Source organism: Somniosus microcephalus, chromosome 33 (genome assembly GCF_052327205.1).
Source record: "Somniosus microcephalus isolate GS21.2 chromosome 33, FLI_Smic_1.0, whole genome shotgun sequence".
Lineage (NCBI taxonomy): Eukaryota > Metazoa > Chordata > Chondrichthyes > Squaliformes > Somniosidae > Somniosus > Somniosus microcephalus.
This window is the reverse complement of record NC_141019.1, coordinates 13,339,978-13,367,081: the sequence shown is the minus strand read 5'-3', so window position 1 is coordinate 13,367,081 and position 27,104 is coordinate 13,339,978. Positions and strand designations below refer to the sequence as shown.

The following is a 27,104-nucleotide window of genomic DNA, read 5'->3' as shown; positions in this document are numbered from 1 at the left end:
TTGTAGCCCCTGTACTAACAGCTGAGACCAGTTAACTCATCACAGGATGGAGATCAGACCGTGGACTCTAGCAGGCTGTATGACCCTGACACATGGAGGAAATTCACACCAGTTTTCTCATTTTCCAATTTTGTGCTGCCGGGAGGGAGCCTGTCGAATCTGAAGCTCAAATCAGATATTCGGGTGCATATCATTTTCTGACCATTTCATAATGTGGCACACATGCCCAAAATTTCCAATATGTCAACAGATGGGGCTCCCTGCTGGAAGCACAAAGTCGGAAAATTACACCTAGGGTTTGATTGTAACTGTTGCCACCGAGCAGGAAATGGGCGACAGTACGATGCCCATTTTTGGGGGGAAATCAGGCCTCCTACCCACTGCCACCTGTTGTCCACCCGGCGGGAACAGTTCAAATCGGCCCCTAAACTAGCTTATTACGTCTCAGAAATGGTCATTCTTCCACATCTGCTGTTGTAAAATGGAATCATAAACAGCTGACAAATTCAACAATGAATGTGTCCACAACCAATGTCAGTAGGTGAAGGGTGTGACTTTGTGTAGGTTTTAGCACATCCTGGGGCAATTTTTAGCTTGCTTTGCCTGATGCCGAAACGGTCTTTAACATGCCAATGGCCAAATCAATGCACGCCTTCTTGTCCTTTGTTGCTTTAATCATAAGCAAATAAACAATAATGACTTATTAATTTTCTCTAATGCGTTTCCTTGCAGTATTTTTCTAGAACTGATCGTTTGCTTAAACACAGAAGAATGTGCCATGAAAATCAAGGGAAAGCTCCTGGCAAAAACCCAGCTGTGAAAACTGAGCCAATTATACTCGCAATCAATGCAGAAAACAGGTTCCTGTCACCTCCAAAAGACATCATCAATCCAAGGAAAAAGCTCAAAACTACAGAGAAGCCGGCATTGGCGACCTCTGATAAAGAGGAGATTGGTAACCCAGCAGAGGTTAAGATGGATAAGGGAGATTGTGTAGAGTATTACACCAGCAACTTGAAGGTAAAGGATGAATATAAAGTGGAGCAGTGCTCACTTGTGATCGCACATTCTTCACACAGTAATGATCACCTAGGGGAAGCGTATCAGAATCAGATGAACCTGCATCCACCAAAGCTTGTTCTGAAGAAGATAAGCTCAAAGAAAAATCAAAAGACAGCAGAACAGTTGAATCAGACCATGCCCGTTTCTGCCAATTTTGATGCCACAAAGGTCAACAAATATACCTACGCTATGGTAGACAACCCCGACCTCCTGGCCATTGAGGGTCATAGTGCTGATCAGGGTCAAGATGCTTCACGCAAACCAGGAGGCAGCAACAGCAACTATGATGATGCAATGCAGTTTGTAAAGAAGAAGCGATTCTTGCAAGGGACTAGCAGCACCAGCAGAGAGTATGCCTTAACTGTAGGCCAGATCCCGGCCCAACCAGCTGTAACACAGGCAGCCGCCACTACTGTTGGGGAAAACAGTGGTGGCACATCCATGTTGGTGCAGCCTAGTAACACTGAGCTGAAAAACAGTCAGGACAAAAGTGGAATTCCTGACGAAGTTCTGCAGACTCTGTTGGACCACTACACTAACAAGGCAAATGGGCAGGTTCCGTTCGCTGTCAGTGATACCCAAGTCGCTTCAAATATAACTGTAAGCTCTACGGATATCACTACTGTGCCCCCATCGGAGCGAGTCAATGAGAGTTCCCAGCCAGCAGCCCCAGACAACTGCAACATGCTCCATGAATATTCAAAGTTCCTCCAACAAGCTTTAGAAAGGACTTGCCACAATGATAGCTACTCGGCGGAGCAAGGACTTGCATATGAGACTGAAACTCACCCCCTAACTGGAAGCCTTCAGGTGCAGCCTCTGTTTTCTTCTCTAGAGCGACAGGTTTTTGCCACCATGGTTACCCAGCACGGTTTCAGACCTGAAGTGGGTTCCTCTTTGAGGTTACCATCACAAAAGTCACAGTACGGTTTATTAGTTGGTGAATCCCAGCATCCCTTTGCTTTCATCCCAACTGTAACTAGCAGCAACAGCATCTCTTCGCCGCCGGATTTCATAGAGCAGGTTAGCTCACAGAAGAAGCGAGAGGAACCACCAGCTCACCACAATCACCAAATGGACACATTTGGTCAAGACTCTAGGTTCTCAGCTACTGGAGGAGAAATGACCCCGTCGTTCAACGACAGTACCAGTGGACAGGTGAACCTAAGGGTCCGACAGGGCAACTCAGACTTCTCGGAGTTTTCTTTGGTAAATGTGCCAGAGGGAAGGGATCAAATGAGTGCCTCACCAGATGCCACAGGGGGCCAAGCCTTTAGGTGAAATGATTTGCTCATAAAACTTGGGATCATAATACCGTATGATGCATTTCTGTTTCTGAATTGCTCAACAAAGAAAACCATATCAAACATTTTTTTAATTTTTAGAGAAAAAATATTAGTGATTTTACCAGGAGGGTATTTTGGAGTCCAGTACTGATGCATATTTTCGCCTCTCCACTGGTACGTGTTTGCAGTCTGGTACTGAAAGGGGATTCTGATCTTGTCTGCGCATGCCTTTCTGCAAGCTCTCTGTACTTCTGCTTTATGTACTCGTCAGAAACATTTGCCCATCAGTAAAGAGCGCCATGGCCAGAGAGCTGATAGCAAGATAACCTTGACACTGGCATTGATTCAGGTTGAATAATTAAACCAATACTGGCATTTATTCAGTTGCAGTAATTACCTGGATAGTGGCATTTCAACTGATCAAATAATTACCGATACTGGCATTAATACAGATCCAATAATTACCTCGGTACAGTATATGTACAGTTCAAATAATAGCCCTGGTACTGGCATTTATACAGATTCAATAATTACCGCAATACTGGCATTTAATCACATGCGCTAATTACCCTGATACGGACATTATACATTTCCAGTAAATACCCTGATAACTGGCATTGATGCGGATGCATTAATTACCCCAATACGAACATTTATCCAGTAATGACCCTGAAATTGGCATTGATACAGTTCCAATGATTACCCTGATACTGGCATTATTCAGAGAAGCAATAGAAGAATTACAGCATAGTAGGAGGCCATTCAGCCCATCATGCCTGTGCCAGCTCTTAAAAATTCTCATGACCTCTCCCTTTGTTGTTTTGGTGATCTTAAATTTAGGCCCTCTATTTACCAACTCACCTGCCAGTTGAAATAGCTTTTTCCACTTCACCTTATCAAAACCCTTGCCTCTATCAAACTTCTTTGTAACCTTCTCTTTTCTAATAAACAAAGTCCCAGTTTTTTTGGTCTCTCCTAATAACTGAAGCCTCTCAATCCTGGCATCATCTTAATGAATCTCTTCTGCACCTTGCCCATGGCCTTGACATCCTTCCTAATGTAGGGTCTCCAAAACTACACAATGTTCTCCCTGGCCTAACCAGTGATCTGTATAGATACAGCATTACCTCTTTGTGCTCTACACGTCTATTTATCAAATCTAGGATTCCATTTGTGTACCTGAACTCTTCAGTGTCTCTACTCTCTAAGGTTTTACCATTTAGTATACATGTCCTATTACTCTTCCTCCCAAAATGTCACCACACATTTCTCCACAGTAAATTTTATCTGACATCTATCTGCCCAATCTACTAACCAGTCTACACCTGCCCTCTTCACAGTTAACCACACTCCCAGTTTTTGTCACCTGCAAATTTCAACACTGACCCCTGGTGGACACCACTGTTTACATCCCTCCACTCCAGTAAAACAATCATTAATTATTACCCTTTGTTTTCTGTCCTTTAACCAATTTCCTATCCATGCTGTCTCACTCTCATTAATACCATAGGAGTAGATTTTCAACTTGCTGCCAGGTCGTAAAACTGACGTTGCAAATCAGTCCCCAATGACAGAAACTGCCCGATTTACATCCCTATAGAAACATAGAAGACAGGAGCAGGAGTAGGCCATTCAGCCCCTCGAGCCTGCTCCGCCATTCAATGCGATCATGGCTGATCATCCAAATTCAGTACCCTGTCCCTGCCTTCTCCCCATATCCCTTGATCCCTTTAGCCTTAAGAAATATATCCAACTCCTTCTTGAATATATTTAATGAATTGGCCTCAACCGCCTTCTGTGGTAGAGAATTCCACAGGTTCACCACTCTGGGTGAAGAAATTCCTCCTCATCTCTGTCCTGAATGGCTTACCCCTTATCTTTAGACTGTGACCCCTAGTTCTGGACTCCCCCGCCATCGGGAACATCCTTCCTGCATCTAGTCTGTCCAGTCCTGTTAGAATTTTATAAGTTTCAATGAGATCCCCTCTCATTCTTCTGAACTCTAGCGAATACAAGCCCAATCGACCCAATCTCTCTTCATACGTCATTCCTGCCATCCCAGGTATCAGTCTGGTGAATCTTCGCTGCACTCCCTCCATGGCAAGAACATTCTTCCTCAGATAAGGCGACCAAAACTGCACACAATACTCAAGGTGTGGTCTCACCAAGGCCCTGTACAACTGCAGTAAGACATCCTTGCTCCTGTACTCGAATCCTCTCGCTATGAAGGCCAACATACCATTTGCCTTCTTAACCGCCTGCTGCACCTGCATGCTTACCTTCAGCGACTGGTGCACAAGGACACCCAGGTCTCGTTGCACTTCCCCTTTTCCCAATCTATTGCCGTTCAGATAATAATCTGCCTTCCTGTTTTTGCCACCAAAGTGGATAACCTCGCATTTATCCACATTATACTGCATCTGCCCAATCACCCAACCTGTCCAAATCATACTGGAGTTTCTCTGTATCCTCCTCACAGCACACACGCCCACCCAGCTTTGTGTCGTCTGCAAACTTGGAGATATTACATCTAGTTCCCTCGTCTAGATCATTAATATATATTGTGAATAACTGGGGTCCTAGCACCGATCCTTGCGGTACCCCACTAGTCACTGCCTGCCACTCAGAAAAAGTCCCGTTTATTCCACCTCTTTGCTTCCTGTCTGCCAACCAGTTTTCTATCCAAGTCAGTACCTTACCCCCAATCCCATGTGCTTTAACTTTACACGCTAATCTCTTATGCAGGACCTTATCGAAAGCCTTCTGAAAGTCCAAATACACCACATCCACTGGTTCTTAATCTACCCCCATGTTCTTAATTTTATCAACAAGCTTCTTATGTGGCACCTTATTGTTTGCCTTTTGAAAGTCGATATACCAAACATGCACTGCATGCCCTTTATCGATACCCTCCATTCTTTCATAGAAAAATAGGAGCAGGAGTAGGCCATTCGGCCCTTCGAGCCTGCTCCGCCATTCAATATGATCATGGCTGATCCTCTATCTCAATACCATATTCCCACTCTCTCCCCATACCCCTTGATGCCTTTTGTGTCTAGAAATCTATCGATCTCCTTTCCTCAATTTCTCAACACGACTCGCCTTTTACAAATCCATGCTGGCTGTAATTTAAATAATCCCATGTCTTTCTAGATGAGTGTTAATTTTATCATGTATTATGGCCTCTAGAAGCTGACCCACTACAAATGTTAGGCTGTTTGGCCTATACTTATCTGGGTTATCCCTTTCTCTCCTTTTTAAACCCTAAATCTCCAGTCCTCTGGCACAAGTCGTAGATCCCAGGATGTTTGATAGATTGTGTTCAGACCCTCTGCTATTTCCTCTGAATTTGCGCAGTATTCCAGAATGCACACCAGCGGGGTCTGGTGTTGCTTCCACTTTCAGTTCCACCATTTTTTTTACAATACTACTTCCTTAATTATAGTTATCATATCTAATAATAATCCTGATATTGGCATTGACACAGCTCTAATAATTACCCCGATACTGCCATTGATGCACCGCCAATAATTACCCTGATAGTGCCATTGAAATCACCCTCACTACCCCTGAAACCATTATCCCCACTTTTATTACTTCCAGACTCAACTTCTCCGATGGGCTCCTGGGTACCACCCCACACAAACTGCAGTTCACTCAAAACTCCTCTGCCCACATCCTTTCCCATTCAAAGTCCTACCCACTCATTACCCCATCCTCCATTGGCTCCCTGCTCCTCTATCAGCCAACGCATTGAATCTGAAATCCTTGCTGTTCACAAATCCCTGCATCGCCTCACTCCCTGTACTAGTGTTTTCACTTTGGCTTCCTATATGTCACCCTCCCTTCACTCCACTATTAGTGGCATATCCTTTAACTGTGTCAGCACTGACTTTGCTTTGCTACCTCTCCCCCCACCTTTAACAACCTTCTGAAAACCTGTATTTTTGACCATGCTTTCGGTCATTTCTCCTAACTCTTGTACTACTGCTCAACGTTTGTGAAGTGCCGTGGGATGTTTTTCGTTAAAGGCACTGTATAAATATGTGCGTTTTTTCCCCCAATTTTCTGATAACTTTTCATCCTAAGGATGGACCCAAAAGTTGAATGGAGATGTTCCTTTACTGGGTTTTCCAAGCAGTTAGGTGTGGGCAGGGAAGCTTCTCACTGAATTTTGCCTGTACTACCCCAGATCTTCGAGATGCTCTTCACACCTCAGGGTGTAGAGAGGGCAACATTGACCATTGGCAGAAGAGCCACAAACTCACCTCTCCCCCAAGCAAAAAATATTAAAAAAAAATTAAGTTGGGAACAGCAGAAGGGAAGTTTGAATAATCTGTGAGAGCTCACCTGATGGCTCAGTGGATAACAGCTCTGCTCGGTGTCGTACTAAGCTATACAGACCAGAAAGACCCAGGTTCCATTCCTGGTCTGTGCGGAGTTAGTTGATTTTAGTCAGGATGAAAGTAGAGGTGCCCCTGAACCGGGAGGATGGAGGGGGGCGGAATTAGCCGAGGTTCTCGCTCCTGATCATTATTCAGTAAGCCCTCTTGGAGCATGTGTATGGATATTGGGTTAGGGCAGGTTCGGGCTCTGTTATGATGCCCCCTCACAATTGAATCGCCTCATATATAAATGATGGCCACTTTAGCAAGGTGCTGGAGGGTGTGCCCTGCCCATAGTACAGTATCCCAGCAAGAGCCAGCACCTTCAGGAGAGGATGGAAGAAAATTGGCGGGGGCGGGGGAGAAGTAACCTGTGAAGTTGGCAGTTGTAGGAAGAGTAGATACAAACCCCGTCATGTCAGCAGAGCTCCACATTGTAAGTGATTTACCAGTGTTTACTGGTTATGAGCAATAATGTCTTCTATGTTGACCGTTGCTGTCTATCTCAGATGTGGATTCCAGGATTTTGGAAAGTGAATTCTGGTATCTGTTCTGTAGACATGATGTTTGGCTCAGAGCCATGGTGGGGATAGAGACAAAAGCAGCCAACCACGCATTTGCTTTTGCTGAGATTGAAATCTTTTTCCGTGGACCAGTGAAGGTATTTATTGCAGCAGTCTCGAGCAGACCTAATTGTAGGTACTTGAACACTAATGCTTTATTCAAAACCACAAGTAGGAGCAAGGGGGAAGCTGACTGATTAATTTGTGGCTGCTGGTGCCTGGTCACAGAACAGCATTGTTGGTGCTCATGAAGAGAAGTCTGTGGACCCGATCATCTCACCCTCTTGGCTGGAGAGAAATATGTGACTTTATTGGAAGGGGGAAGAGAGTACACCCTGCAAGATGAGAGATGCTTTACATTTTTTTTTGAAGTGTTTGCATGTTTCAGTTTGCCTAGTCACCACTTGGGGCGAGTGATGCCCAACAACTGTCCAGTAACAAACTGCAGTCATCATCCGTGTGCTTACCTCCTCCGCCTACATTTTTTTGTAATTTACTGATTTGGTAAAGAGGTGTAACACCTATGGGCAAAAAATCTCCCAGTGATACAATGGTGCATATTATTGGTGTTCAATGGCTTTTAGATACTCGGTGAAAATGACTGTACGGATTGTCTTCTGAAGGTATCACTCTTGCCACACACTCTTCAAACTTTTGGTACCCCTGTTACATTTGATCAACTGTTAATTTTTTTGGGGGGGAGGGGGAAGTCCGAAAGGAGCCACTAAAATTCAAGGAAAGCAAGAGTACCTATTTAAGCCATTGTCCATTTTGGAATACTTTGGTGTTGTGCCTGTGTTGCTGTAACATGCAGAACAAAAGTCAAATCTCAATTTAAGGCCCAGCAAATACTTCACAGAAACAACTTTAATTCAGAAATGCAACTCTTGTGTAAAAGTTGTATTGGCTTTTAAAAATAACTGGCTGGAGGTTGAGCATCATACTGAGGGAAGTAGGTTAGTTGTGGCTCGTACCTCCACTTTGGAATGTGGACGAGCATTAGCGCCCAATGTATTGCTTTTCTTTTTAAAAATTGTAAATATTTTTTTCTATTCATGTATGAAAATGTGTATCATGCGTTAGGTGTAGTATTTCATATTGGTGTACCTTTCATTAATCAGAGGTAAATCCACAGCCTGCATTACTGATCAGCATTTACAATTTAGACCTGTTTTTGTAGCTATAATGTTCAAAGATTTTGAATTTCTGTTGCTTCCCACCATGTGATGGATTATTGCACTATATGTTGTGGGTTGAGTGGCAGCTGTAGTCCATGCAGTATCTGTTGAACCTGTGATGTTATCCAATGGAACAGTTCATTTTGGCAACAAAATTTAAGGATTCCGGGATTTCAATTTTGGATTTAACTTTCTTTTTAAGAAGAAACTAATCAGCACTTAGAATCCATAAAAGCGTGTTGGTAGGCCAGGGACTTACTTTAATCTATTCAAATATTAGATGAGGCTGGGCTGGCAACTCATTTTCTTTCACTGGATCATATATTGGCTTAAAAAAGAGATCATACTGAAAGATTGCTTGTAATAGTTTGTGATGTGTCACTCGTAGGCTAATGAAGGAGTCTGTTGCCCTCGCCAAAAGTGTCTGTCAGAAAGCTTTATTGAGGGAGGAGTGGGGGGATATAGCCTATGAGCATTGGCAAGCAAAATGTTACTGGGGCAACGACTAGCCCAGTTGGCTTACAGTCTACATTTCAGATGCTTTTAATTGTTGGACCAAATGGTTTTCTACTAGACCTAGTGATCCAGTGTTAATATAATCCCGTTTGTTGCCTTAATCTGCAATATACTGTACCCTTCTTGTATATTTTAGCCTAGCTGTTCCATAGATTAGTGAGCTTTGTCAGTGAAACGCAGGGACCTACTGCCTCCAGGTATTTAAAGCTGAACCGTTTCCAAATTGTAATGTCTCTTGTAGCCATTGTGAAGCAGGATTTCCTGTTGGTCAAAATGGCACAATGATGGGGTATGCTATTTTATGAACCCCCATGGAATGTAATCCCCATCTTCCAACATAAGCCTTCTGTTCTCTGTAAACTCTCTCGGAACTTGTAAAAACTATTAAAAATAGGAGAATCTACTAATAAATTGTGGTTTTGTTAACAGCTGTATTTATATTCACCACATTTCATGATTTAAATTTCAGATTTCCCTATTTCAAATTGTCCATAGACACCCACCAGAAATGTGTATTAACTGCATTGTCAGGACAGCACCACACTGCTATAGGAAGCCCCGATGAGCATGAACTACCTTGTACTGCCCACACTTATTGCAAGGTACATGCAGATTATTATTTTACCTCCAACTTCTCCAACCTTCCCCCTGCCCCCCCCCCCCCCGTCCTGACCTTCTGAAGTGAGTGTTAATAGGCAAGTTAGCTGGGTGGGTGGCATGACAGCTGAGCCCAATGTTGTCATCACCAGATTCACACACACAGGCTCACACACACACAGGCTCACAGTACATTCACACACACAACACACACACACACACACACAGGCTCACAGTACATTCACACACACAACATTCACACACACACACACACACACAGGCTCACAGTACATTCACACACACAGGCTCACAGTACATTCACACACACAGGCTCACAGTACATTCACACACACAACATTCACACACACACACACACACACAGGCTCACAGTACATTCACACACACAGGCTCACAGTACATTCACACACACACACAGGCTCACAGTACATTCACACACACACAGGCTCACAGTACATTCACACACACAACATTCACACACACAGGCTCACAGTACATTCACACACACACAGGCTCACAGTACATTCACACACACAGGCTCACAGTACATTCACACACACACAGGCTCACAGTACATTCACACACACAACATTCACACACACACAGGCTCACAGTACATTCACACACACAACATTCACACACACAGGCTCACAGTACATTCACACACACACAGGCTCACAGTACATTCACACACACAACATTCACACACACACAGGCTCACAGTACATTCACACACACAACATTCTCACACACAGGCTCACAGTACATTCACACGCACACACACAGGCTCACAGTACATTCACACACACACAGGCTCACAGTACATTCACACACACAGGCTCACAGTACATTCACACACACAGGCTCACAGTACATTCACACACACACAGGCTCACAGTACATTCACACACACAACATTCACACACACACAGGCTCACAGTACATTCACACACACACAGGCTCACAGTACATTCACACACACACAGGCTCACAGTACATTCACACACACAACATTCACACACACACAGGCTCACAGTACATTCACACACACAACATTCTCACACACAGGCTCACAGTACATTCACACGCACACACACAGGCTCACAGTACATTCACACACACAGGCTCACAGTACATTCACACGCACACACACAGGCTCACAGTACATTCACACACACAACATTCACACACAGGCTCACAGTACATTCACACACACAACATTCACACACACACAGGCTCACAGTACATTTACACACACAACATTCACACACACAGGCTCACAGTACATTCACACACACACAGGCTCACAGTACATTCACACGCACACACACAGGCTCACAGTACATTCACACACACAGGCTCACAGTACATTCACACGCACACACAGGCTCACAGTACATTCACACACACACAGGCTCATAGTACAGACACACACAACATTCACACACACACACACATAGGCTCACAGTACATTCACACACACACACAGGCTCACAGTACATTCACACACACACACACACACAGGCTCACAGTACATTCACACACACACACACAGGCTCACAGTACATTCACACACACACACAGGCTCACAGTACATTCACACACACAACATACACACAGGCTCACAGTACATTCACACACAGGCTCACAGTACATTCACACGCACACACACAGGCTCACAGTACATTCACACACACAACATACACACACAGGCTCACAGTACATTCACACACAGGCTCACAGTACATTCACACACAGGCTCACAGTACAGACACACACAACATTCACACACACACACAGGCTCACAGTACATTCACACACACACACACAGGCTCACAGTACATTCACACGCATACACACAGGCTCACAGTACATTCACACACACAACATACACACACAGGCTCACAGTATATTCACGCACACAGGCTCACAGTACATTCACAGACAACATTCACACACACACAGGCTCACAGTACATTCACACACACACACACAGGCTCACAGTACAGACACACACAACATTCACACACACAGGCTCACAGTACATTCACACACACACAGGCTCACAGTACATTCACAGACAACATTCACACACACACACACACAGGCTCACAGTACATTCACACACACACACAGGCTCACAGTACATTCACACACAACATTCAAAAACGTCCAAAGATGTGCGGGCTAGGATGATTGGCTATGATAAATTGACCCTTAGTGTTAGGGGGATTAAATATGCGGGGATAGGGTGGGATATGTGTTGGTGTAGGGGTTACGGGGATCGGGTGGGATATGTGTCGGTGCAGGCTCGATGGGCTGAAATGGCCTCTATCTGCACTGTGGGGTTTCTGTGATTCACACACACACAGGCGCACAGTACATTTACACACACAACATTCACACACACACACACACACACACAGAGTCTCACTACATTCACACACAGGCTCACAGTACATTCACACGCAGGCTCACAGTACATTCACACACAGAGACACAGGCTCACAGTACATTCACACACACACACAGGCGCACGGTACATTTTCACACACACAGACAGACACATAGTACATTCATACGCACGCACAACATTGAGGCACACAGTACATACTCACGCACAACATTCACACACAGAGACACACAGTACACTCACATGCACAACATTCATACCCACAGGCACACAGTACATTCACACACATTTTCACACACACACACATAAAGGCACACAGTATATTCACATGCACGCACAACATTCGCACACTCAGTTTCCAGCAGGGGTGACAGGATAGCGATCAGGATCAGGAACCCTGGCTGTTTTTTGTCTCTGGGCTGTTGAGACCAGTTGCAGTGCCCCTACTGGTGCTGTGATTGAGATAATCTCACTACAGAATGGTGAATATCAATTTCATGCACTGTAAAATTTCTAGTCTGATCTTGGGGCTGTGTTGCATGAGTGTTGTCATATAATGGTAAATTCAGCATTCCTATCAGAGAGGTCGGGGATTGGGCTACCACACTGTAGTGCCAATTCTCTTACGTACACTCCCTCTGAGCAATGCCCACTGGAAGCATGAGATCACTGAATTTAGTCTATAACTATGGTGATACACAAGCGGAGTCAAGACCAAGTGTAGTTTTCAAGAGAGCCAGGTTGGAGGGTGGGGGATAATTGGACCAGATGTAATGCAGTCCCCATTTTTAAGTCATGCATTTGGTCTTAATTTTAATATTTCCATTATAAATACCTATGTCCACATTGAAAATAGAAACTATGTAAACATGTCACGCAGTAATTATACCCTCCTACCACTGGTGGCGCTGCCACGTCTCTGCTAGCTGAAGGGTTTAATTGCAACGTGACAATTTTACTTAGGCAGTTTCCATTGTGAATGTGGAGATAGGAATTTAAAATGGATAAAGTTGACGGGAAGTGTGTGCAGACATAAGATGCACATCATATAATGCAGATACATTCTAGAGCGAGAATTTTGCAGTGATCTTGACACCACAATCATTAATTTGAACATCACTCATCATAGACGTGTGTGTGTGTGGACATTTGACAATCCATATTGACAGGCACTGCTAGCAGAGCCCCCCACTGCAAACAAGATCCCCATCCCACATCAACGGAATCAGTAAATATTATAAACCACCGTCAACATTGGGGATGACCTTAAGGCAACAATTTAATCTTGGCCTCCCGATAATTATATCAACCACTTGAGCTTTACTTTCACAACTTAAGCCATCTAAGTTCTACAGTTAGATTGCCGCCTTACGTGAGCAGATGTGATCACTCTTGAGTAAATACACTGCCTGGTGTGGTATTGAGCCAGACAGACCTGGAAGGTTTGAAGTTACATCCCCCTGGTCTGTACTAAGCTGGGCAAACGTAGTGGCACTGAGTGCCTCTGGACCAGAGAAGGAAAATCAGCTGAGGTTCCTAATCCTGATCCTCTAGTGACTCCTGCTGGGGTGTGTGTGTGTGGATGTTGGTTGAGAACAGAATCATTACTTGGCAATGATCCCCCTCCATTCTTCTCTCAGTCAGATAGGTCATTGACACTCATTATTTAGGATTACACATAAGGACGGACTGGCCACTTGAGTGAGGTGCTGGAGGGTGGCAGTACATGTGGAATCAGTGCCATCAGGAGATACGGGACAGAGAGATTTCCACCTTATAATCACTCGCTGGTAACCATTATTCTATATAATATGCGCTATATATGGAATTGCCCCGTGAGTGGTCTTCCATATTGCATGTCGATGCTGGAATGGTCTGAAAGATGTAAAGTAACCCCGGAGCCATCATAAAAATGGTAAAAATAAATGTTTGCAGTTTGTTTCAGTCACGTGGAGTGAGATAGGGGCTAGAACTTAATTTTAAAGTTCAAATGATGTTTGTAAATGTTTAATCCTTGCAGTTTGGGTTTATAATGTCCTGCAGACTCCTCGCTCCCAGTTATGTATTATTGTGCATCAGATATGCCAATGATTATCAATAAGACCAGTAGAATACCTGGAGGCCAGCTCCTTCCCCTTAATGTCAGCACGTTATTTTGCGAAATGCTGGACGCAATGTTAACCACAAAGTGGTACAAGCTGAGCTCAACTGTGTTTCCTTTACCCTGGCAGTACATATGTCAGTTCCTAAGCTAATAAACTAAAGATTAAAATCCATGTCAGTGTTGTTTTGTTATTGATACAATATGAGGAGTCTCATGCAGAAGAATTTAAACGCTGTTATGGATTATGTTTCCATCACTGTTCCTGGTCGGACATTCCATGACCTAACAACACACTATTTAAAAAAAAACTCTCCTTAAACTCTCCCTTTGCTCTTGTGGTGATGATGTTAAATTTGTCCCCTGTAGTTACTGACTCACCGACCAGTGGAAATAGTTTTACCTGATTTGCCTTATCAAAACCCCTCGTAATATTGAACACCTCCATCAGTTCTCCTCTTGACCTTCTCTGCTCTAATGAAGAGTACCAGTTTCCTACTGTCTCCTCATAAATAAAGCTTCACATCCCTTGTGCCACCTTCGTGAGTCGCCATCACCGTGTTCCCTGAAGTAGAGCATCCACGACTGGACACAATCACTTGGAATTTCCTCAGAGGCTCCCCCGATTGGCTTTATGTTCCCTGTCAGTCTGTCTTCATATTTCCTCAGTCTTTCTAATCTCTTTTGCTTCTACTTTTCTAAATTTAGTTTTATTTTCTTTTGTATTATTAGCCCTAGGTTTGTCGTGTCTCTCTTTTTAACTCGAATCATTTCAATTTATCTTCTCGTGCAAGGAACTCTTTCCCACTTACATCACTCTTATCCCAGTCTAGAATCATCGAATCTTACAGCACACAAGACCATTCAGCCCATCGTGCCTGTGCCGGCTCTTTGAAAGCGCTACCAATACTCCCCTGCTTCTTCCACATCACCTGAAAAAATGTCATTTTCAGGTATATATCCAATTCCCTTTTTTAAAATTTACGATTGAATCTGCTTGCACCACCCTTTCAGAAGTGCAATCTAGATCACAACAACTCACTGTGTAAAAATAAAAAATCTATTGTTCCTGAATTTTTCTCTAAGTTGTCAACATTCCTCTATCTCCTTCCCACTGTTCAGTGGTCTATAAGACATTCCCAATGTAGTAACGGTCCCCTTTCTGTCGCTTAACTCTAACTAATTAGGTTCATGTTTTGCACCATCCTTGTGTCTAGGGCTTTAGTGGAACCTTTGATAAATACTGCCCCCCCCTCCTCCCTTTTTCTATTGTATTCCTCCTGAATATTTTGTAACCAGGAATGTTCAGCTCCCAGTCCTGTCCTAGTCTAAGCCATGTTTCTGTTGATGTTATTGTATCATAACCCCCGGAACAATTTGTACCTCTAGCTCACCAAATATATTCACAATACTTTATGCAGTTACATGAGTACAACTCCAACCTGTCACTGTCTGTTTAGCAGTCTCACTCGGTTTGCTCCCTCCTCCATTCTGATCGGTTCTTTATAAATGTCCTGTTTTTTTTCTCTTTTATCTTTCCTAGATATGTTGGAATGTAAATAAATGTTGAATAAGACATATTGAAACAAGAAACTGGAAACGTGAGTGGAAGTTGAAAGGACGTCAAACGTTTAGCAAACGTGGGGAAGGGAAAGATTGGTCATTGACTGAAAGTTTCAGCATCAAAGCTTTTATCAGCAGAGCTGATCAGATACTGAGATGCATCTGGTAGACAATTTAACTATCGTTCACAAGAAATTATTCCAACCTTGTAAAGGTGACCGATGAAGCAGATTTGCAATATTGTGCAGCGTTTCCTTCAACAGGCCAGTGATGCTAGGAGTGAGATCCGAGCAAAGATGATGGTGGGACATGGGGGAGTCTGGCAAAGCTGAATTTATTTTCGTTGGAGAGGAGTCTTGGTCCATAGATGATGCAGTATAAACAGACGGAGATGGACAAATACTACACGGTGGGTGGGGGGCTGTGCTGAATGGCTGAGATGTGAGGAGGAATGAATCTTCTGGACCTTTGGGAATGAGGGAGTTTTTATACAGAATGTATCAGGGACAATCCCAATGGCTTTTTCTGTTCCATTATTTCTTATTTTCCTCATGATTACCATTGTGTTAAAGAATACACTGTTGCAGAGTCTGCAATGGTAAGTCGGTAGGTTGAATATCCAATACAGTCAAGTCCCTTTTAACAAGCATCAATTGGTTATCTTAATCAGATTCAGCGGATATTTCCAGGCGTTTTTCAGCTCCTCCCTGAATTTACTCTGAGTTATGGCATAAATGCACGTGTTGGTGCAGCAGCTCAAAAGTCAGAGCACATCTCCAATCTGTTCCGCTGTGCTTGAATCCACATTGATCCTATAGTAAGATATGATTGAAATTCGCTGAAGGATTGAATGTACAACATGTGTCATCCACAGCAGGATAAAGGCACCCGATATGCTGAAGAGTAAAACGATGGACTTTCTCCGGTGCTCCACCTCTGGGTCCTCTTTCTCCCCGTCCCTCGGCTTCCGGAGCCCTCTGCGGATTCGATTGGCCACCAGAATGTGCCTGACCGTCAGAGCATTGAGCAGCAAGACCAGGAGGAATGGGACAAACGGAGTGACGATATATTGAAGCAACTCAAAGGCTGACCACGCGGGGGAGGCGTAATAGCCCAGGCTATTCCTGAAGCAGTACCAGGAAATATTGTCAATTACTTCATACGGTTCATACTGAAAGTACCAGGGGATGTTCTTCAAGCAGCTCAGCACACATACCGTGCTGATAACGGTCGCTGCCGTTTTCTCGGTGCAGTATTTAATTTTCAGTTTCTGGCAACAAACGGTGACAAATCGATCGAAGGTGAAAGAGACTGTTAACCACACCGAGCTGTCTGAAGCTGCGTGGCCCAGGACCCCCCTGAGGCTGCACACGCCAGTGATGTTCAGGAAACTATCGGGAAAGTAAGAGTCGCCGATCTGCTCGAATATCACATCCACCACCAGGAGATCGGTGGCCGCCATGGATACCAGGTAGCGAGTGATGCACTTGGAGAGCCCGCACTTCCCCCGGGACAGGATCATAATCGCCACTATGTTAACTGTGAGCAAGAGGGAACAGGACAGTTACTGATCAGACTCCCAGCACAAGTACCAGCTCGACAGCAGTATTCAGAGATGGATGAACCTGGAAGAAGTGAATAGAGTGTCGGACCAGGCACAGACTCCTGGGGCAATAGAGAGCTGGGTGGGAGAACCCAGCCTGTAACAGGAAGACGTGGCCAGGGGAGGGGAGGGGGGGTCGGGTGAAGGAAGGGGACGCTTCCCAGTTGCTCACCCTTGCTTATCAGCCCTCACATCATTTCCCACCTGGCGGAAGAGCTGAGGGGCAGGGCTGGGCAATTGAGGCCACAATTCGGATTGGAGGAGACAGTTGGAGCAAGGGAAAGACAGGGAGCGTGCGAGCAGGAGGTGACTGGCTACAGGAGAAAGCCAGGAGCGACCTGGGTGAACAGTGACAAGTGAGGGGGCAATCCAGGAGACAGAAAGCAGAACTGATGTGGGACACCCAGCTGGGCGAAGCTCACCGATGTCACTTTTTATCCGTGATCAGCAATCCCTTGACTTATGACAAACATTTAATTATCTCATTAAATTCAGGCAATATGTGTTGGTCTGGTACATTACCCGTGGTGCTGCTCTTGGGCCAAGGATATGGGCAAGTTGTGACTCTGGCCAAGTCAGGTGCAGGGGAGCTGAGGTTAAGAGAGGAGGCCAGTAGCCAAGAGCTACGGTTGGCAGTGGCGATGCAGAGGTCGGAAGTGGACAGGCCGGTTATAGAGGGGGAAGGCTGGAGCAGGCCAGGGGTGGGATCCTCGATAACCACACAACAGATCACACATGATGGTAACAGACCGATGAGATGTCTTCAAATGGATGGACGGGCAATGTTTCAAAACCCATGTACACTGTTTGAAACCACACCTTACCTGCACATGCCGCATTCTCAATGTCATCTCCCATACTTTCCTGATGTACTCAGATCAGCACAAAATGCCAAGTGTTGGGAGTGGCTCAGAAATATCAGATCATAGTGTGAGCTCAGCTGTCCGAGATACAGGCAGACACCGACCTGGCATGGGGGGACAGAGTTCCCGGTGCTCCTGTGCTGGGACTGCATTATTAGTCCATGATTAGTTGTTTTATAATAACAGGAACATTATATAATGTAACGCACAATGTGTCATCTATCTGCCTCCATAATATATTCAAATATTTTGTCTGGGTGCAGTTCCTCTCTACAAAACCTTCCATTTATCACTTTTTTGTCAACTTTCCATTATAAATTCCATTGTCCACATTTATAACGGAAACTGCCTTGGCTTTGATTGAAATTTGGCTCATGGGTCCCTTACTGAAGCCTCTCCGCCTGGCTATACCTTCCACCCAAACTGCCGTGGTAATGGTGTGGTCCTTATTACCAAATCTCACCATAGTCTCTCCCCCAACTCCTCTGGCACCTTTTCCTCCTTTTGAGCATCTCACCTGGTTCCACTCCTCTTAACTCTCCTTTAAAATCCTCATTGTCTATCGCCTTCCCAAGTCCCACCCCAAGTTTCTCCACGAGATAGTCTCCCTTCTTTCCTCCCTCAGCCTCTGCACAGAACAACTCTTCATCCTTGCTGATTTCAATCTCCATCTCGGCTCTTGTCTGAATTCACTGCCCTCCTGTCCTCTCCATATAAACTCTCCTACCCATATTCATAGTCACCATTGCCATCTCCCGTGGCCTCTCTACTCCCATGGTCTCAATCATAGGCCAGACCATCTCGAACAACTTCCTATATCCCTCACCATACACTTCGCCCACCCCTATCCAACCCCACTTCCTTTTGCGTCCGCCCCTGGAAAGAACTCTCCCAAGTCACTTACAACTGAACTTTCAAACTCCCAATAGTCTAGCCTTTGACCCTTCATTCACTATGACACTTCTGGAGCTGTCGATCAGATCAATCACACCCTCTCCTCCATCTTTGATGCCCTTGTCCCCAGTAAAACCCTTACTCTCTCCCGTCCTTGTCATGGGTATGGGCCCCATCTTCATTCCCTCAATTACAAGGGGCGCAGACTTGACCATATCTGGTGCACAACTGTTTTTTTTGGACAACATCAAACACTATCGGGCCTCACCACCCACTACTCCCAAGATAATCCTGAAGCGCAAAGGTATCCCCTCAGTTTCTTTTCTCCACTACCAACTGTCTCCTTAAACCTTTCTCCCCAGCCCCCTCCACTCATCAAGTGTGAGGAGCTTGTAAAGTCTGTGGGTTGTGCAGTAAATAAATACACAGACTTCAGAAGTACAAACAAACAGGTCTTTACTATTCAGAGGTCAGGGCGAATCTGCCCTAGTTATCCTGTAACATCACTTATATACTGGTGTGGTCACTGTCGGTATTACCGTATACAGAAGCCAATCAAATAGTGCCACACCTAAAGTAGTTCTCTTAAAGGTGAACGGTTACACTCAATCGTTCCCTTAAAGGTAGACGGGTACATACACTACAGAGCTCATGGACTTCTTTGACACTAAGATTAAGGCAATCTGTTCTGCTGCCTCTGCTGATCTCCGCCCCCCACCACCACTGCCCTCCACCCTTCCCCTGGCCCATCAGGCCTACCCTGTCCTCTGGCTCTCCTGCCCGAGACCTTAACCCACGTCTTTGTCTTTGTCTAGTTTCTCTCCTATCATCCATCATACCCTCTCCAAGCTCACCTTGTCCATGATACCCAATGTCTCCTCTCTTGACCCATTCCCACTAAACTACAGCCAACTTCCCTTCCTGGCCCCCATGCTAGCTGACATTGTAAACGGGGTCTCTCTACTTGGGTACTGTTCCTCTCCCTTTCAAAACCAACGTAATCACCCCTCCTTAAAAACCGCCCTCAACCCCCTCTGTCCTTGCAAACTACCACCCAATCTCCAACCTCTCTTTCCTCTCCAAAGTCCTTGAATATCTTGTCACTTTCCAAATCTGTGTCATTCTTTCCCACAACTCTATGCTTGAACCTCTCCAATCATAGTTATGCCCCTGCCACAGAACCAAAGTCACAAGTGACATCCTCTGTGACTGTGGTTCATTTCTCTACTCATAGAATTATATAGAACATACAGCACAGAAACATGCCACTTGGTCCAATCAGTCCATGCCACCATTTATGCTCCACTCACGCCTCCTCCCATCCTTCAGCATAACCCCCTATTCCCTTCTCCCTCATATGCTTGTCTAGCCTCCCCTTAAATACATCTATACTATTCCCCTCAACCACTCCCTGTGGGAGCGAGTTCCACATTCTCACCACTCTCTGTGTAAAGAAGTTTCTTCTGACTTCCCTATTGGATTTCTTGGTGACTATCTTAAATTGATGGCCTCTAGTTATGCTCTTCCCCACAAGTGGAAACATTCTCTCTGTATCCACTCTATCAAAACCTTTCATAATTTTAAAGACCTCTATTAGGTCACCCCTCAGCCTTCTTTTTTCATGAGAAAAGAGACCCAGCCTTTCCTGATATGTATACCCTCGCATTTCTGGTATCATCCTTGTAAATCTTCTCTGCACCCTCTCCAGTGCCTCTATATCCTTTTTATAATATGGCGACCAGAACTGTGCACAGTGCTCCAAGTGTGGTCTAACCAAGGTTCGATACAGGATTAGCATAACTTCCCTACTTTTCAATTCTATCCCTCCAGAAATAAACCCTAGTGCTTGGTTTGCTTTTTTTAATGGCCTTGTTAACCTGCGTCACAACTTTTAGTGATTTGTGTCTTTGTACTCCGAGATCTCTTTGTTCCTCTACCCCAGTTAGACTCTTATTTCCAAGTAATATATGACCTTACTTTTCTTACCAAAATGTAATACCTCACATTTATCTGTGTTGAAATTTATTTGCCAATTACATGCTCATTCTGCAAGTTTATTAATGTCTTGTAATTTGTTGCAGTCCTCCTCAGTATTGACTATTCTGCCCCCCCCCCCCCCAATTTGGTGTCATCCGCAAATTTAAAAAATGTGTTTCTGATTCCAAAGTCTAAATCATTAATATAAATTGTGAACAACATTGGTCCCGGCACTGATCCTTGTGGAGCACCACTTCCCACCTTCTGCCACTCTGAATAGCTACCATTTACCCCTACTCTCTGTTTTGTGTTTCAGCCAGCCAGCTATCCATTCTGCTGCTTGTCTCCTGACTGCATTCTTTGACCTTATTCATTCGTTTATTATGTGGCACCTTATCTAGATAAATTACATCTACTACATTACCCTTGTCTACTCTCTCTGTTTCCTCTTTAAGGAATTCATTGAGGTTGGTCAAGCAAGACTTTCCCTTTTGAAATCCATGTCGACTATTCATCATTATTATATTTTTGAGTTCTAGGTGTTTTTCTATTTTCTCCTTTAGTAGGGATTCCATTATTTTTTCTGCTACCGATGTTAAGCTGACTGGTCTATAATTCCCTGGACATGTTCTATCTCCCTTCTTAAATATAGGTATAATGTTAGCTATCCGCCAGTCTGCTGGCACTACACCTTTTTCTAACGAATTATTAAATATGTGTAATAGTGCTTCTGCTATCTCTTCCCTAGATTCTTTTAAAACTCGTCCTCCTCAACCTCTCTGCATGGTCGACCACACCATCCTCCTGTAACACCTCGCTTCCATTGTCCAGCTCAGTGAGACTGCCCTCGTTTGGTTCCACTCTTACCTATCCGATCATAGCCAGAGCATCTCCAGCAATGGCTTCTCTTCCTGCACCAGAGCTGTTACCTCCAGGGTTTCCCAAGGTTCTGTCCTTGGTCCCCTCTTCCTCATCTACATGCTGCCCTTGGCAACATCATCCAAAGACATGGGGTCAGCTTCCACATGTATGGTGACAACACCTAGCTCTAGTTCTTCACTATTTCTCTTGACCCCCTCCACTGCCTCTGATTTGTCACGCTGCTTGTCCAACATCCTGAATGAGCCACAATTTCCCCCAATTAACCATTGGGAAGACCAAAGCCATCATATTCAGCCCCTAGCATAATCTCCATACCCTCTCCATCAATTCTATTCCCATTGCCTCAGGCTTTGCCAGATTTCATTGTCCTATTCTACCCCCTCCATCACAAAGACCACCTACTTCCAGCTCCATAACTGTGCCTACTTCCACCCCTAACATAGTCCACAGAGAGCATCATGGGAGGCCTGAGGAGCATAAATACAGCGCAGGCATGGCGAGAGCAGCAGAGTTCATCGCAAAACAACCACAGGAAGAAAAAGTGAAGTGACGTCACAACCAGGGCAGAGGGTAGAGCCCGAGGAATTACAGATAAGTATTTAGGATAAGTATTTGGTGGTTAGTGTTAAGTTAGTTTAAGTATTTAGTTTATTGGTTAGTGTTTTTAGTGATTAGTGTTTTTTCTTTAGTGGTTAGAGTTTTAGTGTTAGCTAAACAGTTAAATAGCCTTAAAGTTAAACAAATGGTTTGATGTTAGCTAACATGGCAGGACAGCTGGGGACCGTCGTATGCACATCCTGTGCCATGTGGGAACTCCAGATCACCTCATGTGTCCTGGAAAAGCACACCTGCAGGAAGTGCCGTCAACATTCGAGACTCGTCAGATACTGACGCAGTCCGTGTCCATATGCAGCAAGACCTGGACAACATTCAGACTTGGGCTGACAAGTGGCAAGTAACATTCGCACCACACAAGTGCCAGGCAATGACCATCTCCAACAAGCGAGACTCTAACCATCTCCCCTTGACATTCAATGGCATTACCATCGCTGAATCCCCCACTATCAACATCCTGGGGGTTACCATTGATCAGAAACTGAACTGGACCAGCCATATAAATACTGTGGCTACAAGAGCAGGCCAGAGGCTGGGAATTCTGCGGCGAGTGTCTCACCTCCTGACTCCCCAAAGCCTTTCCACCATCTACAAGGCACAAATCAGGAGTGTGATGGAATACTCTCCACTTGCCTGGATGAGTGCAGCTTCAACAACACTCAAGAAGCTCGACACCATTCCGGATAAAGCAGCCCGCTTGATTGGCACTCCATCCACCACCTTCAACATTCACTCCCTCCACCACCGGCGCACTGTGGCTGCAGTGTGTACCATCTACAAGATGCACTGCAGCAACTCGCCAAAGCTCCTTCAACAGCACCTTCCAAACCCGCGACCTCTACCACTTAGAAGGACAAGGGCAGCAGACGCATGGGAACATCACCACCTACAAGTTCCCCTCCAAGCCACACACCATCCTGACTTGGACCTGTATCACCGTTCCTTCACTGTCGCTGGGCCAAAATCCTGGAACTCCCTTCCAAACAGCATTGTGGGTGTACCTACACCATATGGACTGCAGCGGTTCAAGAAGGTGGCTCACCACCATCTTCTCAAGGGCAATTAGGGATGGTCACTAAATGCAGGCCTAGCCAGCAACGCCCACATCCCATCAAATGAATTTAAAAAATTTTTTTAAACTGCTCGAGCTCAGAGTTCGAGCTCGACGGGCGGCTGCCGTCACTACTGCATATGGGAAGCTGAGAGCTTCGTGGATAGCACGTTTCAGGAGGTGGTCACCCCGCAGCTACAGAGAGTTCAGGAGGAGAGGGAGTGGGTGACCACCAGGCAGACTAGGAGGAACAGGCAGGCAGTGCAGGAATCCCCTGGGATGTGTGACATCACCCTCACTGGTGTTGAATGCAAGTGATGACACCTCAGGGAATTTCAGTCAGAAACAAATCCACGGCACCGTAGGAGACGCAGCTACACGGGGGCGGGTGGGGGCACAAGAAAGTGTAGAAATGCAGATGCTATAGAGGATTCAATCGACAGGTGCTTCTGCAACCGCAGACATGAGTCCCAAATGATGTGTTGCCTCCCTGGTGCCAGGGTAAAAGATATCATTGAATGGGTGCAGGACATTCTGAGGAGAAGGGGAACAGCCAGAATTCACGGTCCATGTTAGAACCAATGAATAGGTAGGAAAAGGGCTGAGGTCCTACAGACAGAGTTTCAGGAGCTAGGAAAAAGATTAAAGAGCAGCGGGCAAAAATTGGGCCACGCCCCCCTTTGGGGCACTAATTTCGCCAGGGCGCTACTTTTAGTGCCCTGAAAAAGTTAGCGCCCCCATGCCCGAATTTCAATGGTAGTGCTCCAAGCAGGAGGCGGGATGCTACTGGAAGCGCTCCCCCTCCCTCTTGGGGCGCTCCAGCCCAATATCGCGGCGCTACGTGCAACGGTGCCACGCACGTCGCCACGTCGTGCCATAGTATTACAGGCCTCCCTCCCCTTATTAAAGGGGAGGGGCCTTGCACAGTGCGAACCAGGGCCCAACTGGGCCACCAGGGATCGGGGTGCCGGCAAAAGAGCCCGGCACTCAAGAGGAGTGCCGGGTTGTCCGATCGCAGCCAGTACCCCGCGGGGGGACGGCAGAGGGGGCAGGTGCTGGCAGGCAGCCAACAAAAAAAATGGCCACCCGGTACCTTCCCTTTAAATATCGCCGCCCCGGCCGCACGTACGCCCCCCGACCCTGTCGGATATAGCGTCCGTCAGTACGTCAGGGGGCGCGACCGAAGTTTGCTGCCGGGGTGCTGCGCACGGCGATGACATCATCGCTGGAGGTGCAGCGCCACGGGGCACCACCAGCTACTGCCACTGCTAACCCCCCGCTGAATTTCACGGAAGGCATTAGCCGTGTCGTGCCCGAGCGCTAGGGGGTTTGCAAAGCAACTGAATTTTGCCCCCCAGGACCTCAAAGCTGATAATCTCTGGATTACTCCCAGTGCCACGTGCTAGTGAGTACAGAACCAGGAAGATAGTGCAGGTAGATACGTGGCTGGAGAAGTGGTGCAGGGGGGAGGGCTTCGGATTCCTGGGGCATTGGGACCAGTTCTGGGGCAGGAGGGACCTGTACAAGCAGGACAGGTTGCACCTGAACAGGGCTGGGACCAATGTCCTCACGGGGAGGTTAACTGGTGTTGTGGAGGAGGGTTTAACCTAATTTGACAGGGGGAGGGACACCAGGACGCAGCAGCAGAGAGGAGGGGCAAGGTGTACAGAAAACTAGGCGGGACAAACAGCAGCAGAAGAAAGAATAGTGTAGAAAGAGCAGGAATTAGATGGAGGAAGAAAGCAAAGCAGACTAGCAGGGCGTCAGAATGCATGTGTGTTAATGCGAGGAGTGTTACAAATAAGGTTGACAAACTGCAGGTACAAGTTGCCACATGGGGTTATGATATAGTGGCTATAACATAGACCTGGCTTAAACATGGGTAGGAATGGGAACTAAACATTCCCAGCTACAATATATTCAGGAGGGATAGAGAAGGGAAAAAGACAGGAGGGGAGGGGGTGGCAGTATTGATCAAGGATAACATTACAGTTCTACAGAGGGACATTATACTAACAGGTTCAAAGACTGAATCTATTTGGTTAAGGAACAGAAAAGGAGTTGTTACATTGCTGGGTGTTTACTATAGACCCCCAAATAGTGAGAAGGAGATGGAGGAACAAATCTGTAGACAAATTTGAGAGAAATGTAAAAATAATGGAGTGTAATAGTAGGGGACTTCAGTTACCCTAATATAGACTGGGGGGAAAACATAGTAAAGGGCAAGGAGGGTGAGGAACTCCTAAAATGTATACAGGACAACTTTCTTAATCAGTATGTTTGTAGCCCAAGGAGGAATGAAGGAATGCTGGATCTAGTTCTGGGGAATGAACTAGGGCAAGTGGAATATGTTTCAGTGGGGGAACATCTGGGTAATAGTGATCATAATATAATTATGTTTAAAGTAGTTATGGAATGAGACGAAAAATTAAAGATGAAAATACATAACTGGAAGAGAGCCAATTTCAGTGATTTGAGAAGGGATCTAGCACAGGTGGACTGGAAACAAGGATTGGCCAGGAAACCAGCAAATGAATAATGGCAGGCCTTCAAGGTGGAGATACTTCGGGTACAAACCAAGCATATTCCCATAAGGAGGAAAGATGGGGCATCCAAAGCCAGAGCTCCCTGTATGACAAAGGAAATAGAGGTTAAAATAAAACAGAAACAGGAGGTTTATGACAAATGTCAGGTATAGAACGCAGTAGAGACTAGGCAGAATACAGAGAGTGCAGAAGGAAATTGGAAAAGGATATAAGGGCAAAGAGAGAGTATGAGAAAAGATTAACGGGTAACATAAAAGGGAACCCAAAAATATTTTATAAGCATGTAAAAAGATAAGTTAAAGGAATGGTGGGGCCGATTAGGGACAAAGAAGGAAATCTTGAGGCAGAGGGCATGGCTGAGGTATTGAATGAGGACTTTGCATCTGTCTTCACAAAAGAAGGATGAAGTTAATGTTGCAGTCGAGGAGGGAGTAGAGATATTGCACAGGATTAAAATAGATAGAAAGGAGGTGCTGAATAGGTTGGCATCACTCAAAGTTAACAAGTCACCCAGTCTAGATGGGATGCATGCTAGGTTGCTCAGGGAAGCTAGGGTGGAGATAGCAAGCTCTGACCACAATCTTTCAATCCTCCTTGGATATTGGAGTGGTGCCAGAGGACTGGAGGATTGCAAATGTTACACCACCGTTCAAAAAAAGAGAGAGGGATAAACCTGGTAACTATAGGCCAGTCAGTCTATCGTCAGTGGTGGAAAAACTACTAGAGACAATTGTCAAGAACAAAATTAATTCTCACTTGAAGAAACATGGGCTAATAAGGGACAGCCAGCATGGATTTGTTAAAGACAAATCATGTCTGACCAACCTGATTGAGTTATTTGATGAAGTAATAAGGAGGGATGATGAAGGTAATGCAGTAGATGTTTTATATATGGACTTTGAAAAGGCATTTGATAAAGTACCACATAATAGACTTATTCGGATAATAGAAACACGTGGGATTAAAGGGACGGTGGTAACTTGGGTACATA

General features: G+C 45.3%; 1 protein-coding gene across 1 annotated transcript in view; it reads left to right on the top strand.

Annotated features, from left to right (window-relative positions):
- Positions 1-9,416, top strand: part of LOC147096968 (zinc finger protein 148-like) — a 28,535-nt gene extending 19,119 nt beyond the window's left edge. Inside the window, exon 3 of the mRNA XM_085972668.1 lies at positions 733-9,416. Coding sequence (XP_085828794.1) covers positions 733-2,343 — 1,611 coding nt within the window. The 3' untranslated portion in view covers positions 2,344-9,416. The remainder of the gene's footprint in view (positions 1-732) is intronic.
- The last annotated feature ends 17,688 nt before the right edge of the window (positions 9,417-27,104 follow it).